Source organism: Podarcis muralis, chromosome 15 (assembly GCF_964188315.1).
Source record: "Podarcis muralis chromosome 15, rPodMur119.hap1.1, whole genome shotgun sequence".
Lineage (NCBI taxonomy): Eukaryota > Metazoa > Chordata > Lepidosauria > Squamata > Lacertidae > Podarcis > Podarcis muralis.
In genome coordinates, this window is record NC_135669.1 from 44897119 (window position 1) to 44913549 (window position 16431).

The following is a 16431-nucleotide window of genomic DNA, read 5'->3' on the forward strand; positions in this document are numbered from 1 at the left end:
TTTTAACTTTGTGATTTGTCCCCACAAAACACTTCATCACAGTTTCTTCCTATCTTTTCAAAGGGCCTTTGCTGCACGACACCAAATGCAAGAATTCACTGATCAATGCATCTCTGTACTGGCTCACTGGGAAAACTTCATAAATTCATATAGACAGGTGAGCTCAGCTACTCAGCAGCCCCTCTGCCTGAGTGATAATCCCTGGCATCCTGATACCTGAGTGCCAGACAGGTAGCCATTCCAGAAATAACAAACCCAGATGAAGACAAAAGGGTGTGATGAACTTGGCTGGGAAACAGGGAAATGTGAATATCTTTTTTGTTCCACTTGATGATGGGTGTTTGGTGGAGGGCAAGGAGAACCATGGGGCAGGGTCCAGGATGTTCAGATTTCTGCCACCAGACCTCCCCTTTCATGATGTAACCGTGATGTATGAGTGATGTAGTTTGGGGGGGGGTGTAACATGGGGATTGTTGTTGTTGTTTAGTCGTGTCCGCCTCTTCCTGACTCCCCGGACCAGAGCACGCCAGGCACTCCTGTCTTCCACTGCCTCCCGCAGTTTGGTCAAACTCCTGTTAGTAGCTTCGAGAACACTGTCCAACCATCTCGTCCTCTGTCGTCCCCTTCTCCTTGTGCCCTCCATCTTTCCCAACATCAGGGTCTTTTCCAGGGAGTCTTCTCTTCTCATGAGGTGGCCAAAGTACTGGAGTTTCAGCTTCACGATCTGTCCTTCCAGTGAGCACTCAAACATGGGGATTAGTAGCTAATAAAAGTTGGGGTTCTCTTTTGTTTGGGGCTTCTATCTTGTTCCACCTGGTGGCAGGTGGGAGTCCTGTCGCGACAGTCTTCAATCAAGACCAAGCCTACTGGCTGCTGTTTTGCTCTGGTATTCCTGGCTGGTGTCCTTGTTTTTTGTCCAAGGGAGCCCTCAGATTTCTCCGTTAACACTTGTAATGTCTCCACTACCCTTGAGAAGGGGTAAGGTCCCCAAACGCCTGGCTGTGGGTGCAAGAGGAGAGCCAGGCCCCTCTGCTATGCAGCCTGTTTGGGACAGGAGTCCCTCTTTACAAAATACACTCAAAAATGCAGTCAAAACTGAAAAGCGGCTGCTGCACAGTGGAGAGAGTTCATTCCATCACCATCTTTTTATTATTTGTATCCCACCCATCTGCCTCGGTTGCTCCAGCCACTCTGGGCAGCTTACAACATATATAAAAACATAATAAAACATTAAACATTAAAGGTTGTATAGTTATTCATCTCTTTGGTTCAGGGCAGTGGCGTAGCGTGGGTTGTCAGCACCCGGGGCAAGGCAAGTAATTTGCGCCCCTAACCCGTGGATTTGCGCCCCCTAACCCGTGGATTTGCGCCCCCTAACCTGTGGATTTGCCCTAACCCCAGATGTTGCGCCCGGTGCGGCCGGCCCCCCCTGCACCCCCCACGCTACGCCACTGGTTCAGGGTCACATCTCCATACTCTCCAAGCTTTCTCCGATGAAGATAAGGGCATCCTAGGGAAAAGAGGGGCACTCTGGGATCAAATCAGAAACCAGAGTGGCTTCTGTAAATCCGGAGCTGTCCCTGGAAAATAGGGACACTTGGGAGGGTCTGAAAATGCCACAAAAAAGGCTGTTCAGTTGCCCAAATCTGTACAGGGTCTCCTAGCTGCCTTAATGTGAAATTAATTTCCGTTCCCCTAAATAATTTGAGATCTGCCTTAGAAATCCCAAAGTAAATAAGTAGCTTAAGGCTGCCATCCTAAACATGCACACTTACCTGGGAGCAAGACCTGTATCACTCAGTGGGGCTTACTTGTGAGTAAGCATTCACTGTTAGTGTTTGTAGGCAAGGCAGTGGAGGGAAAGGGTCCTCCGTGTGAGATTTGAAAAGACCGTGGCAGGATTGCTCTCTTTATTTTTGCACAGAAAGAGGAGGTTGGGGCAGGCGATGAATTTAAGGCCACTGTTTTTTTGCATGGGAATCCTACCCGCCTCTGGTGTCCTACCTTGCAGGGCTGTCGTGAGCCTCCTCTCGCCTGCTCTTTTCTCCCCTGGCAGACCCAGGGGGAAGCAGGCAATAGTTTCGCCTTGGCAGGCATCTGAAGTGCTACGCGCAGAGATGGAATCAGACCTGAGAGCCAGATCTCCATGAGCGAGCCCGGAATTCACCTCCAAACCCCGAATAGAGTTCACTCTACATCTTTGCTAGCTCTACGGTACGAGAAGGGCGTTTCCGGCCTCCTAACCATAGACGCTGCAAAGAGGAGCGTCGCTTCCGGCTCCCCTCGTTCTACTTCCCACCCGGATGCGGCATGTCCTCCCGCGGGGGCGGCGGGTTGCGGCTGCTCTGTCTCCATGGATACCGGCAGAGCGCGGACATCTTCCGCGCGCGAACCGGGTCCCTGCGCAAGGCCCTCCGCGGGCGCGCGGAGCTCCTGTACGTGGACGCGCCCCATTCGGTGGACGCGCCTCTCCCGTCAGGTGAGGGGCGGGGCCTCCCAGTGACGTCACGGGCGCCTCCCCTGACGTCACTCCAGGAGAGCCCTGCCATTGGCCAGGCTGATTGGGTGTCGGGTGTTCCTCTGGGCATGTGCAGAGTGCGATTCTCCCCCCCCACCTCAAAAAACCTCTTCCGCCTCCCAGAGGGGCAACTAATCAGGAGGAAATCTCGTTAATCCATTTTGTGAACTTTTTTTTAAAAAAAAGAAATCTGCCGGGCCAGCAGCCCCTTCGTGGCGGGCGAGAGGGCTGCCGAGGACGGGCTCCGAGGGGCCAGCGTGGCTCCCAAGGGCAGGGACTGGGAACCCCAGGAGGGGAGGGAGGCTCTGGGGCTCGGATCCCGTTTGCTGGGGGGGCATCGGCCACCGTGAGAAGAGGAGGCTGGGCAAGGTGGGCCCCTCTTGGGCCGGACCCTGCAGCCTCTTCGGATGTCCTCCTGAGCTGCCAGGAAGGAGACCTTGGAGTTTCCCAAACAGGCTTTCTCCCGCAGTTTTTGGACTCCATCTCCCATCCCCCCTAGCTAGCGGGACCAGTGCTCAGGGGTGATGGGAATTGTAGTCCCCAAACAGCTGGAGACCCAAGTTTGGGAAACCCGCCTCTAGTTTAATGAAGATGTTGCATGTGGTGTGCAGCAGCAGCTGCTGCCCCCCCCCCCGTCCTGCTGCTTTGTGGGCTTCCCTTGGGGGGGCATCTGGCTGACCACTGTGGCAACAGGAGGCTGCACTAGATGCCTCCCCCCCCCCTTGGCCTAATCCAGCTGCTGTAGGGCTCTTCTTCGGTTTCTCCATCTGTTCTCAGCCACAGATCCCGCATTGAGCAGGCTCAGGTGTGTTTGTTAGCGGAAGGAACTGGAGTGTAGGGGCAGATCAGCTGCTTCGCTGGAAGAAAGTCCCAGGTTGAATCCCTGGCCTCTCCAGTTAAGAAAAAGCTCCAGCAAAATCCTGGTTTCCAAACCCATGGCAAAAAATCCCAGTGAAGCCTGTAAAATACATTGCGGTTGGTAAAGTCCCTGTTGCCTTAAGCGAGTCCTTTCTCTTTCCCCGGCAGGGATGGAGACCCTACCATTAGTGGTCTACCCACAGGCTGATTGTAAGAATTACTGAGAGAAAATCTGTTCTGAGGTGGGAGGAACAAGTTATGCTTTGCATTTGAGTGGCAGGTCTGCGGCGTGGGCCCTCATCTCCTATCCCTGTTCAAAAACACATTAGTCACTGTATGGTTTGATCATGAACATTTGTACATACTCATATTTCTCACCCTCTGAAAGCAACAACACTTCATGAGTGATTGTTAGCAGAAAGGTCAGGGACCAGCAAGAAAAAATGGAGACAGTTGCAGCAAAAAACAAGTCTTGCAATGACACCTGCAGGAAGCCTTTGCCTGTCCTCTGCTGGTTTAGAGGCTGATGGGATTTGTAGTCCAACAACCCCTGGAGGGCACCAGGTTAAATAAAGACTTGCAGATTTATTATGCTCTAGCATAAGGGACGCGGGTGGCGCTGTGGGTTAAAGCCTCAGCGCCTAGGACTTGCCGATCGAAAGGTCGGTGGTTCGAATCCCCGCGGCGGGGTGCGCTCCCGTTGCTCGGTCCCAGCGCCTGCCAACCTAGCAGTTCGAAAGCACCCCCGGGTGCAAGTAGATAAATAGGGACTGCTTTCTAGCGGGAAGGTAAACGGCGTTTCCGTGTGCGGCTCTGGCTCGCCAGAGCAGCGATGTCACGCTGGCCACGTGACCCGGAAGTGTCTGCGGACAGCGCTGGCCCCCGGCCTCTAGAGTGAGATGGGCGCACAACCCTAGAGTCTGGCAAGACTGGCCCGTACGGGCAGGGGTACCTTTACCTTTACCTTTAGGAGAATAAGAAGAGCCTGCTGGATCAGGCCCATGGCCCGTCTTGCCCAGCCTGCTGTTCCTGCCCCAAAGGGAAACCCTCCAGCAGGATTCAAGCACAAGAACAACTCTTCCCTCCTCTGGTTTCCAGAAAACTGGCGTTCAGAAGCATCACTACCTCTGACTCTGGAGACCACTGGGGCTAGCAGTCCTCTGCAGTCCTCTCCTCCTTTACTGTGTCTAATCCGCTTTCAAAACCAACTTTGTCGGTGGCCATCGCTGCCTCCTGTCTGATCGAGTTCCACAGTCTGCGCTGCGTAATGTCCTTCATTTTATCCATCTGGAATCTTCCAACATTTTGAGATTCATGGGATGGCCACAACATCTAAGGTTAAGATTTGTTATGCTGCAAGAGAGGGGATTAATGAAGAGTGTTCCGATGAGTTGTCCCTCATCTGCAGGGCTGCTGGTCTCTCTTGACATTCCTGCTAACCTCCACCCCTTTCCATTGCAGGGGAAGCTGCCTCAGGTGCTCTAGAAGCTGACTCAAAGGGCTGGTGGTTCTCCAACCCCCAGGAGGGGACATTCAGCGCCCTGGAAGAAGCGTCTTCCTGCAAAGGGCTGGAGGAGTCCCTAGACAGCGTTGCCAAGGCCTTTGCGGAGCAGGGCCCCATCGACGGCCTCCTGGGCTTCAGCCAGGGAGCGTCATTGGTGGCAATCATTTGTGCCCTGAAGCAGCGCGGAGACCCCCGCTTTCCCTTTGACTTCGCCATCGTGGTGGCTGGCTTCAAGAGCCAGGCCGCCCCCCACCAGGGCTACTACCAGGAATCCATCGCGGTGCCCAGCCTGCACGTCCTGGGCGAGACGGATCGGGTCATCTCAGCTGAGATGAGCAGGCAGCTTGCCTCCTGCTTTGCGGAGCCCGTCACCCTCATTCACACAGGGGGCCACTTTGTCCCGGCCTCCGCACCCCAAAAGAAAGCCTATCTGGAATTCTTGGATCAGTTTGTAAAGTGACTGCGTTGGGACCCAGTGCCCAGGCTGCTTTGGGGCTTGGCCGGAGTGGGACTTCCGGTGGATGAAGGTTTAAGGGGCAGCTCTTGGCCTGCCTGGTCACTGCAGCGTGATGGCCAGAGAATCCTATTAGTTTTGCAACCACTGCCTTGAGGGATGAGTAAACTGAGACCTGTCAGATCTGAAAATATGTCTGTCCCTGTGTTGAAAATTATTTTAAAAGAGCTCTTTATTCTTCCCCTACAGGGGTTTTCTGGGGTTTTCATGGGGGAGAGTGTCAGCTGCCCTTGAGGTTGGCAGTTAAAGCATGCAGGATATCAGTGGGGTGGGCAAGAATTGCTGAGGCCTCTTCAACTAAGCACTGTCCTGAGGGCATCCCCCTGGGTCCGCCTGCCCCTGCCCCCTGTAAGTTAGAAGTTATGGATATTAGATTCCTCAGTTTGTGCCACACTCCCTCCTTCTTCCTGAAATGGGCAAAGCATTCAATGTGGCCGTTCAAAACCATCGGAGACTGTGAGTTCTAGAAGCAGCGATTTAAGCCACGTGGCAATAAATGGTGCAGGATCGTTTTCTTCCACTCCCTCTTCAGAAAACCAAAAACATAAATTCTCCTGTTTTAATTTTCTGCATCTCCAAGCTTGTTGTGTATATCTGTATTTTCTTTTTGTAATTCTTTTATCTTTTTGTTATGGGTTATTTTGTTGCGGTTGTGTTTTCTGTTAAAGAGTCAGGCCTTGTGTTAAGCTCTGTCAGTTTCCATTGGAAGCCTTAGTTCTTCCAAAGTGTTTTTAAAGTGCTCCTTTACAGCTTCTTCTTATGCAAATTCTTACCTTAAGATATTGTCCCCGTTTTTTCTTTCTCCAGTGAGGAAGAGGCCTCTTTTGAGGGTGGCACCATCTTGGCTGTGGCCTCCATTGGTGTCCTTGTTGAAGTGAGCCTTCCCTCTCAGGACAGGAAGAATTGAGTGAGGTCTTTTATTTCCAGCTTTTCCGAATCCTTTGGCGCCCCCCTCTCCTTTCTTCAACCTTTGGCGTCTTTTAGACTGCAGGGGCTTTTGCTCCAAGCTACTTTTATGGGCCTTGGAGCAGGGATTAGAGTTTAAGTAGCTGTCATCTTTTCTTTGCGCCCAAGTCCCCCTGCAGCTGCCCAGTGGAAGCCTCTGAGCCACAGGATGGACAGGGAGGCGTTGGAGCCTGGGCAGTGCTCTCTTCCCATAGCACACAGAGGTCGTTGTGGCGACCAGTTTGGACTGCATTAAAGAGCCCAGCAGAGACATCACCTTACCGACAAAGGTCCGTATAGTTAAAGCTATGATTTTCCCAGTAGTGATGTATGGAAGTGAGAGCTGGACCATCAAGAAGGCTGATCGCTGAAGAACGGATGCTTTTGAATTCTGGTGCTGGAGGAGACTCTGGAGAGTCCCATGGACTGCAAGAAGTTCAAACCTCTCCATTCTGAAGGAAATCAGCCCTGAGTGCTCACTGGAAGGACAGATCCTGAAGCTGAGGCTCCAGTACTTTGGCCACCTCAGGAGAAGAGAAGACTCCCTGGAAAAGACCCCGATGTTGGGAAAGATGGAGGGCACAAGGAGAAGGGGATGACAGAGGACGAGATGGTTGGATAGTGTTTTCGAGGTTACCAGCATGAGTCTGACCAAACTGCGGGAGGCAGTGGAAGACAGGAGTGCCTGGCATGCTCTGGTCCAGGGGGTCACGAAGAGGCGGACATGACTAAACGAGTAAACAACAGCAACAAAGAGCCCTGCTTGCTGCTTCCCACGGGAGCATCTGCTTGGTCCCTGTGAGAAGAAGATGCTGGAATAGAAGGGTCTACTTTGGCCTGGTCCACCTGCTGCAGCAGGGCTTTTTCTTCTGTTCTGATAAAGGATCAGACAAATTCATGGAGGAGCTTCCTAGCCACGATGGCCCCTTCCACTGCTGGGGGCCGTAAATGCCTCTCTCAGCCACTTCCTGCAAACCTCAAATGTGGAGACTTGCTCTTGCACTCAGTCCCGCAACTGGCTGGCAGGATGGTGGGTGGCGCAGGCCCCTGGCCTGACAGGTGAAGGACCACCAAGGCTCCAGGAAGCATTTTGTAATTTTTCCTTAGGCGCTAGAGGGCAGCCATGTCCCCCACGAAGGCCTTTCCCTGCCTGCTTCCCTGCAGATCTCTCTCTCTTTCCAGATGACTTGCTCTCCACAGGCAGGGATGAGAAGGCAGCCAAGCTGCAAGGAACCAGCCGCTGAGGGCTCCTTCCTTGGAGCACCTGCTGGGGTCAACTTGGCTAGTGAAGAAGGCAGGAAAAGCTGGAGAGGGCTAGGAAAGGGCTCTGTCTTGTGAGCCCCCCGCCTCGCGGCTGTGCCTGGGTCTGGAGTGGGGGTGGGGGAGGCGCTCCGAGGGACCCAGGAGGAAGAGGAGGGCTGCAGGCCGCCTCACTGCCAGGCGCTTGGCGGCTGTTTTTCTGTTTGCGAAAAGGCTGCTGTTGCTGCTCTGCAAAGCCTGACTCACCGGCTCTGCCACTCCGCAGGGGGCTTCTCTTCCTCTCCATGGCGACAGGCTTTGGTCGAGAGGCGCTGGGATGGCGCTGGGCTTCTGCGATGGTGCTGTGTGTGGGGGGGGGGGTTGCCAGCAGAAGGGCCCTGTCTTTGTGGGAGGAGGGTGGGGTGCCATTGCCCTGGGACCGACTTGCTGTCTTGACTAGGGCAAGTGGGGGGGGGGGCGAGAAGGGGGAAAGGGGTCTCCAGTGCAGAAAGAAGGGAGGAAAGAAGGAAGAGCAGATTACTCGACAGTGAGGTGTTCTTTTGGAGGAGGAGTCCTTTTGTGGTCATTTGGGCACTGATGAGGGTATGAGGAAGGCCTGTAGCCCAGATGGAGAGCACCTGCCTGGCATGCAGAAGGCCCCCGGGTTCACCTTCCCACGTCTCCCGGAAGGGCTACCATTAGGAGACCCTGAAAAGCCACGGCCGGTCAGTGTGAACGAGAGTGATCCAGATGGGCCAGCTGCCTGACTCTGGAAGGCAGCTCCCTATTTCAATTAGCCCTTCCTTCATGAGGACTGGAATCCTGCTTTCTTCTAAGGAGCAAAGGCTCCAGGGCAGCTGAACTCCTGCTTTGCATGCAGAAGGAACAAAGCCCAGGGCCCATTGGCACCCCCAGGTGGGGCTGGGGAAATGTTCCCTGCCTGAAGGAGCTGCTGTCAGTCAGTGTCGACAGTACTGAGCTAGATGGGCCAATGACCTGACTTTGCTGTAAGGCACCTTTCTTTGTTCCTATTGGGATCACTTACTCTGCCGGCTGGGAAGCCGCCGCTTCCCCACCTGAAATTACAGCTGGGCAGCTTCGTAGAAACAGCGGAAACTGCCTTAGGCCATCTCATTGTTCTCCACACTGGCTGGCAGCAGCTCTCCAGGGTTTCAGGAAGGGAACACTTCCCAGCCCTGCCTGCAGATGGCGCTAGGGACAGAACCTAGAACCTTCTGCATGCCAAGCATGTGCTCTGCCCCTGAGCGAAGCTGCCTTTGTACCGAGTCAGACCACAGGGCCATCTAGCTCACTGTTGTTGACACTGACTGGCAGCAGCTTTCCAGGGTTTCATATAGGGATTCTCCCAGTCCCAGCCCTACCTGGAGATGCTGTTGGGGATTGAACCTGGCGCCTTCTGCATGCCAAGCAGGTGCTCTGCCATTGAGCTATGGCCCCTCCCTAAAAAGAAAGCAAGATTCTAGTCTTCATTGTTCCAAATAAAGGGGCAGGGTTAAATAGCCTTATACCTAATCGGACCATTAGCCCATTCAGCACAGTACTGTCCCCACCAAGAGGCAGAGCACAGCCATCTTGGCCGGTTGCCGTTGATAACCTTCACCCCCTCCGTCAAGCGGCCCACCAGACCCCTGCCTCCTGTGGCAGGGAGTTCCCTAGTTGAGCTGCGACCTCCTCCCCTCGGGCACCTGCAGCCTGTCTCCGTGGCTGTGGGCGATCAGTTTGCGGCCCGCTTGGTGAGGCTGCCTTGGCTCCCAGCCCTCCTCTCCCGGAGCCAAGCTGCCTCTTGCTCTTCCCCTCCCCAGCCGCTGTGCTTCGCTCCTCTTACTCATCCTCGGCTTTTTCCTCGTAAACAGGAGAGAGGCCTCCTGGGATGAGCACAATCTGTGGGCGGCCACAGCGAAGAAGAAGAAGAGGACCTTTTGCCGTGGCAACTTTAAGCCTCTTGGCTGGCAGTGGGCTCTGCAAGGCCCCGATGGTGGTCCCGAGCGCCCGGCAGCCTCAGGTGGGACAGCCAGCCACCCACCCCACCCTCCAGATCTCTTGAGTCACACCAGCTGGTTTTGAGGGAGGCTTTCCACAGAAACCCCTGCCAGACCAGGAGGAGCAGTCGCCACAATCTGGTTCCTAAAAGGCTGCAGTCTCTGGGAGAGAGGGAGGGGACTGTCAAGTGGGGCTGGGCTTTCAGTAGCCCAGGCCTTGAGGGGCTTCCTTCTTGCCCGTTTCCCCACCCAGAAGAAAAGCCCAGCAGCCGGAGCAGGTCACAGGGAACACACTTAGCCCAGCCTCCTGCTCCCACAGCAGCCAAATGCCCCAAAGAACCTGGGGGTCCAGATAGACTGCCTCTGGACCTGGAGGCTCCATGAGAGCATAGGAAGAGCCTGGCTGCTGGATCAGGCCAAAAGGGGGCCCATCCAGTCTAGCGTCCTGTTCTTGCAGTGGCCGACCAGATGCCCCATAAGCAGTGTGGGGCTACGGGGCTGTGTAACCCCCCACCACAAGCCATAACTGACACGCGCTGCAGCCAGGCAGCTGCAAAGAGAGAAATTGGCTGCCCTTTTGCCACTTGCAAAAAGAAAAAAACGGACCTTGTTCCCTTTGAGTCCCCGGAGGCCAGCAGGGTGGAATCCATGGCATAAACAGGCAGCTCTTGCTCCCAGCTGCCCCGGCAGAGGAATCCTCTCCCTGGCTGGGCTCCTGTGATTGCCTGGGAAACAAAAATCAGGTTGCAAATCCAGGGGGCGACAATTAGGTATATTGGGGGGGGGGTGTCTTCCTCCATGCATTTAACTTTGTACCCACCTCTCCCGTCCACCAAGGAGTTCGCAGTGTCTATGGGTAGGCAAACTAAGGCCCGGGGGCCGGATCTGGCCCAATCGCCTTCTCAGTCAGGCCCGCGGATGGTTCTGGAATCAGCGTGTTTTTACATGAGTAGAAAGTGTCCTTTTATTTAACATGCATCTCTGGGTTATTTGTGGGGCATAGGAATTCGTTCATCCCCCCCAAAAAATATAGTCCGGCCCCCCACAAGGTCTGAAGGACAGTAGACCGGCCCCCTGCTAAGAAAGTTTGCTGACTCCTGTATTTGATTCCCATTTTTTAATTTTCTTTACTGCCTTCATATCCTACTCTTGGGGTAAGCTAAGGAGCTCTTCAGAACCCCCTGGAGAGTTGCTGCCGGTCAGTGCAGGCAATACAAACCCGCTGGATCAACGGCCTGATTTTAAGGCTGCTTCCGACCTTTCTATTTAAAACCAGACCCTTACACCATAAGAATATTACTTTCTTTTTAGGGGCAGGGTTAGCTCCCAGATTCCACACGCCATACCATCTCCAGGCGGAGCGGGGCGCCGTTTTCCTATCCCCCTTATGTTGGGGGGGGGCGGCGGGGTTAGTCTCTAGGGGTTGCTAGTTCACATTGAGGCAGGACTGGCTAGGAAGGGGGACACGAAGGATCTGGCCTCTCGGGCTTCGCCGCGCACGCGGAGAGCGTCGTCTGCACGCCACCATCACGACACGTGTTGAGCGCAGAAAAGGTCCCAGGTGATACCACCCGGCTCTGCCCAACCCTTCCAGGTTGAAGTTATGGGCCGCTGTTCCCGCGCCGCCTGGGCATGTGCAGAGCGCCTCCTTCTTGGGCAGCCCATGCAGGCAACCTCCCACCCGCGTCTGTGAAGGGATGTGGGTGGAGCAGCGGCGGCGGCCGTGCCAAGGGCGCCCCCTGCTGGCACGGTTAGCGGCCACCGACGGGGCGGGCGGCTCTGAAGCTTGGCTGGCGCCGCTGCTCGGCGTCAGGATCGGCCCCGGGTCGTCCCGGCCAAGCCAAGCCCGGCTTGCGCAAGTGGCTGACGCCTCCGCCCGCCCCGCGAGAGGCCCCAACAGCCCCAGCTGGCGGTGCCGTCGGGCGCGCAGTCCTCCCGGGAGCCGTCGAGGGAGAGAGGAGCGCGCCGCGCCAGGTAAAAACGGGGTGCAGCTCTCTTGGAGGACCCCCCCCCACATTCCACTTTGCAGGGTGGGCTGGGCTGGGCTCCCCGTGGGAGGCCCCTCTGCACATGCTCAGAGGAGCAGCCTGGACGGGGTCCTTCCTCTGCTTCCGAAAGAAGTTCTGGTGTTCACCCCGAACACCCCCGTCCCTCCCGACCCGCCGCCATCCCAAGCTGTCTCCTCTCGCAGAAAACTCAGCCAGTACGGGAAAGGAGAGGACGCGTCGCTCCCCACAAATATGTGGGTCCCTCTTTCTCAATCCCCGCAAAAAAAAAATATCCCTTGCGTGAGTAGCAGAAAAAGGAGGTGTGCTGTCAGTGAGACATGGGAGGGGGTGAATAATCCAGCGGGGAGGGTCCTCCTGAGGCTGCCGTTGGGGAGAGGGCAGGACCCCCCATCCTCATTGGGCCTTAATTTCAACGGACGGTGGGACCCAATTTCAATCCTCTTGTAACTTTCTGGGTTCCTTAATCCTACTGCCTTTATAACCCGCCTTTCTCTCAAGCATCTCAAGGCAGTTTTCATGATTCTCTCCCAAGGTATTTACCCCCCCCCCCAAAAAAAAACACACCACCCATGCAAAGTAGGCTAGGCTGGGGGCGGGGAGCATCATCTTACCCAGGAAGCTTTGTGGCAAGAACGGAGATTCGAACCCAGATCTCCCCTGTCCTGCTTAAAACACAGAAGCTCTCTCCCTTTGGGGTGCTCTGAATGGTTTTGAGGCATGTGCAGAGTGCCTTTCAAGAACCAAGGAGCCTGAGGGTTTCAGATTCAGAAGCTGATTCAGCACTGATTCTCCACAGGGACAGGGGGGCAGCGGGGGGGGGGAGCAGCACAGGCTGATGACTGGACTTTGTTTTGGTTGGAAGAAGCTTAGTCAGAAACTGGGAATGTCTAAAGTCAACAATAAATGAAATAAAGTGACTGACAGGTGGCATAAGTTTTGGCGGGGGAGTTGAAGATTAGTGGCAGGGGGTGGGTTGACATATGAGCTTATTTTGGGGGGCATCTGGTTAGTCCTAGGAGAACAGGATGCTGGACTAGGCCCCCCCCCAATCCAGCTGCAGTCATCTGCTCTTCCAATGCCCCTGTTGCCCCGTTGTGATTTCGCCCTGTCAAAGTCCTACAGAGCATGAATTGAGAGCAAACTGTGTCTATCTTGCACCCCCTTCCCTGTGGGAGACGAGGGAAGCCCCCCATTATTCTGCATGGAATGATGTCCGGGGGGCGGGGTCTTAGCTGTGATTTCTGCATCGCAAGGGGTTGGAATAGATTATCCTTGGGGGTCCCTTCCAACTCTACAAGTCTATGATTCGATGGGGATAGCTCCCCTTGGGCCTGGTTTAGTGGGGAAAGGGGGAGGCAGGTTGCCCCAGCCCTTCCTGGGGTGGCTGGAACAGCGGCCAGGGGGCGGCCCCAGGAAGCGTGCCTTGGTAGCAGTCTTGCCGCCACTTGAAGAGAGGATCTGCCCTGACTCAGACTGTGCAACGCTGCCGCAGCAGCAGCAGTCCCCTCAGCTTCCTGGCGGCGGCTCAGTTCAGTGACTGAGAGTCAAAGGCACTTCCTGCGCCGGGAACAGCGTGTTCCCAGGGCCAGGCCAGACCCTCTTGTGCAGCCCAGAGCTGGCACCATCCGCAGGATGGAGAAATCGCTTCCAGATGCTGAGGCTGGATGTGTCACTCAAACACACAGAGAGAGGGAAGAAGAGAAGGGAGGTGGCGGGGAGCGTTTAGACTCCCTTCTCCCTCCCCAGCCCCCCATCACTCACCCCATCACCGTCTGCCCCAGAGAACAGGGCAACTCAGAACCTGACAAGCGTCTTCCTCGGCCGGCCCACTCATTGGCGAGACTTGACACTTGTCCCAGTTTAAACCACCATGCAGAATAATTCCTCCATCACGGATAGAAGGAAAGCTTAGCCCAGTGGGGGCGAGTTGGGGTTGAGTTCAGCACATGTGCACTGACACACTTCCAGTGTTGTTGTTTTGCTGGGTTCTTTCTGAAACCCCTGAAGAAGGCAAGCCAGTGGGATTTGTGTGTGTTAACCCTACGGGCCAAGGGGCCTTCTGCAGGAACATGAGGCCAGGGGTGAGTTCCTCAGACCCAGGGAATTGGGATTCTCAGGCTAGGGTGCTCCCCTTGGTCACCCCTTCCCTCCAAAGCCAGGGAAAGTCAGGCATGTGTGTTTGCACCTGCCAATGTGATCATAGATCAGATCTAGTCCAACCCCCTGCAATGCAGGAATCACAGCTGAAGGATCCATTGCAGGTGGCCTTCCAGACTCTCTCTCCAGGTAGTCCGTTCCACTGCCAAAACAGCTCTTTCTTCCTAACGTTTAGCCAGATTCTCTTTTCTTGCCACTTGAATCCCTTGCTTTGGGGTCCTGCCCTCTGGAGCAACAGAATACAAGCTCGCTCCCTTCGCCCTTCAGGTGGCTCTCAGTTGTCACCTGCCGTCTCCTCTTCTCCAGGCTCATGATAAGTCAATGGAACCATACATTTAGGGCCCGATGACTTCGAGACATGTCCCTTGCATGTCCTCATCAGCTGTCCCCTGTCGGAGGCAGAATGCTGTGCTGGATTAAACGGAAAGAAAGATTTGCCCTCCTTAAACTAAACAGAGTTCTCAGGGTGGAAGCAGCCCGGCTGCCTGCCCTGTCCAAAGATGTGTCCAGCTGTGCCAGGGCTCTCTGCTTCCCAGGACCAAATTACTGGCTAGCCCTTTCCCTCCTACACTTCCTTGATCTCTTAAAGGCCCTGAATGGAGGGCAGCATTCCCTTCTGGGGCCGCATGCCAGAGGCAAAAGGAGCTGGAGCAATTGTACTCGCCCCTTCCTCTTTCCACCCTCCTTCCAGGCATGAAAAGAGGCAGGGTCAGAGGTCAAGGAAAGGCTTCTGGCCAGGAAGGGGCAGAGTGAGGCCAGCAAGGGGCGTGTCCTGGAGGGAGGGGGCGTGGCTGGGGGGCAGCAATGCTTCTGAATACCAGCTGCTTTGAATCTCAAATGGGGAGAGTGCTATTCTGCCTGAGGGCCAGGTGGAGTGGAATGGAGGGCCGATTCTGGCTCCTGGGTTTAAATAATAATAATAATAATAATAATAATAATAATAATAATAATAATAATAATAATAATTTATACCCTGCCCTCCCCAGCCAGATCCGGGCTCAGGGAGGCTAACAACAGTAAAATTACAGTAGAAACATAATAGGGGTGAGTGGGAAACCCAATTTAAAATACAGGTTAAAATGCAATTTAAAATGCAGCCTCATCAAAACCATAAGGGGAGGGAAACATAAGGGTCAGCCTGAGTCCAAACCAAAGGCCAGGTGGAACAGCTCTGCCTTGCAGGCCCTGCAGAAAGACGTCAAGTCCCGCAGGGCCCATAGCTGTCAACTTTTCCCTTTTCTTGTGAGGAATCCTATTTGGAATAAGGGAATTTCCCTTTAAAAAAGGGAAACGTTGACAGCCATGCACAGGGCCCTAGTCTCTTGTGACAGAGCATTCCACCAAGTCAGGGCCAGTACTGAAAAGGCCCTGGCCCTAATTGCGACCAATCTAACCACCTTGGGACCTCCAAAATGTTGTCATTTGTAGACCTTAAGGTCCTCCGCGGGGCTCCCCCTCAGTGAGCTATTAGAAGAGCAACTTATAATCTTGGAATTGCAGAGTTGGAAGGGACCCCAAGGGGGTCCAGCCCCCTGCAATGTCGGAATCTCAGCTAAAGCATCCGTGACAGAGGGCCACCCAACTTGCACATTGGTACCATCAGAACATAATGAGAGCTTGCTGGGTCAGGCCAGTGGCCCATTCAGTCCAGTTGCCTCTTCTCACAGTGGCCAACCAGGTGCCCCAGTGCTGCAAGCAGGACCTTTCCCATCCTGCGATTTCCAGCAACTGGCATTCAGAAACATCGCTGCCTCTGACTGTGGAGGCAAAGCTGAGCCATTGTGGCTAGTAAACTTTGTCTAATTCTCTGCTAAAGCCATCTAGGTTGGTGGCCATCACTGCCTCCTGCACTAGAGAGTTCCACAGTTTAACTACGCCTTGTGTGAAGAAGTCCTTTCTTTTATCTGCCCCGAATCCTCATTATTGATCCACCTTCTTCCTGTGAATGTAGGTTGTTTGAAACTGTTGTGTTTTAGTTGTTGCAACCTGCCCTGGGGCCTGAGGGTCAAGGGGACCAACTGATGGAGGGAGGAAATGGGAGCAGCAGGAACTTCCTTCACTGGAAGACTGGCAGATAAAGATGGGAGAATATGTGGAGATGGCAAAGCTGACGGGGAAGATCCGGAATCGGTGAGACGAACTGTTTCAGAAGGACTGGAGCAAATTTATATTCTATAGGAAAGAAAACTGTAAACATTTGAAAACGTTTGTAGGTTTGAATTGAAATGCTTTGTAATGTGAAAAGAAGGAGCCGATTTACATATAAGGTGGTAATTTTTATAAAAAAGAAGATTTAAGGTAGAAAAATGCAAGAATTTATTAAAAGATGTTTGGGAGTCAAAAAGAGGGGAGGGGAGGAAGTCGTTGCTCTGTCTGAGCAATGCTTTATGTTATTGATTTGTGTAATGAGATGTAATTAAATATGGAAAACTCAATAAAAATTATTTTTTTAAAAAATGGATTTGCTGTTCGTGGGTTGAGGGGCGTTGCCTCCCTCCTGCAGCAGCCTGCAGATTCTAGGATGCGCTGGATCCGTCCTGCCCCTGCCAGGGAGCACACGGGCACCTTCCTTGCCTCTTGTGGATTTCTGCCTGGCACCGGCGGGAGCAGCCACCCAGAAGCCCCTGGCATTCCCCAAACAGTAAGAGTTTATGTGCAGTGTCATCCAGAATCTGCACACAAGCTCC

General features: G+C 54.2%; 2 protein-coding genes across 3 annotated transcripts in view; both read left to right on the forward strand.

The window, feature by feature from the left end:
• The window catches only part of DPH1 (diphthamide biosynthesis 1), a 47695-nt gene extending 42737 nt beyond the window's left edge, over positions 1-4958 (forward strand). Inside the window, exons 12-13 of one of the 2 annotated variants that reach the window (XR_013390927.1) lie at positions 64-157; positions 4838-4958. The gene's annotated coding sequence lies outside the window, so the exon portion shown is untranslated. Of the gene's footprint in view, positions 1-63; positions 158-4837 lie in introns of those variants that run through there. The other variant, XM_077919863.1, reaches the window with a different exon arrangement.
• OVCA2 (OVCA2 serine hydrolase domain containing) lies at positions 2256-5966 on the forward strand. Its single transcript, XM_028708526.2, has 2 exons — positions 2256-2479; positions 4838-5966. Exons 1-2 carry the CDS (start codon positions 2311-2313, stop codon positions 5338-5340), a joined length of 672 nt encoding a protein of 223 aa, XP_028564359.2. The 5' UTR covers positions 2256-2310; the 3' UTR covers positions 5341-5966.
• Positions 5967-16431: the final 10465 nt, after the last annotated feature.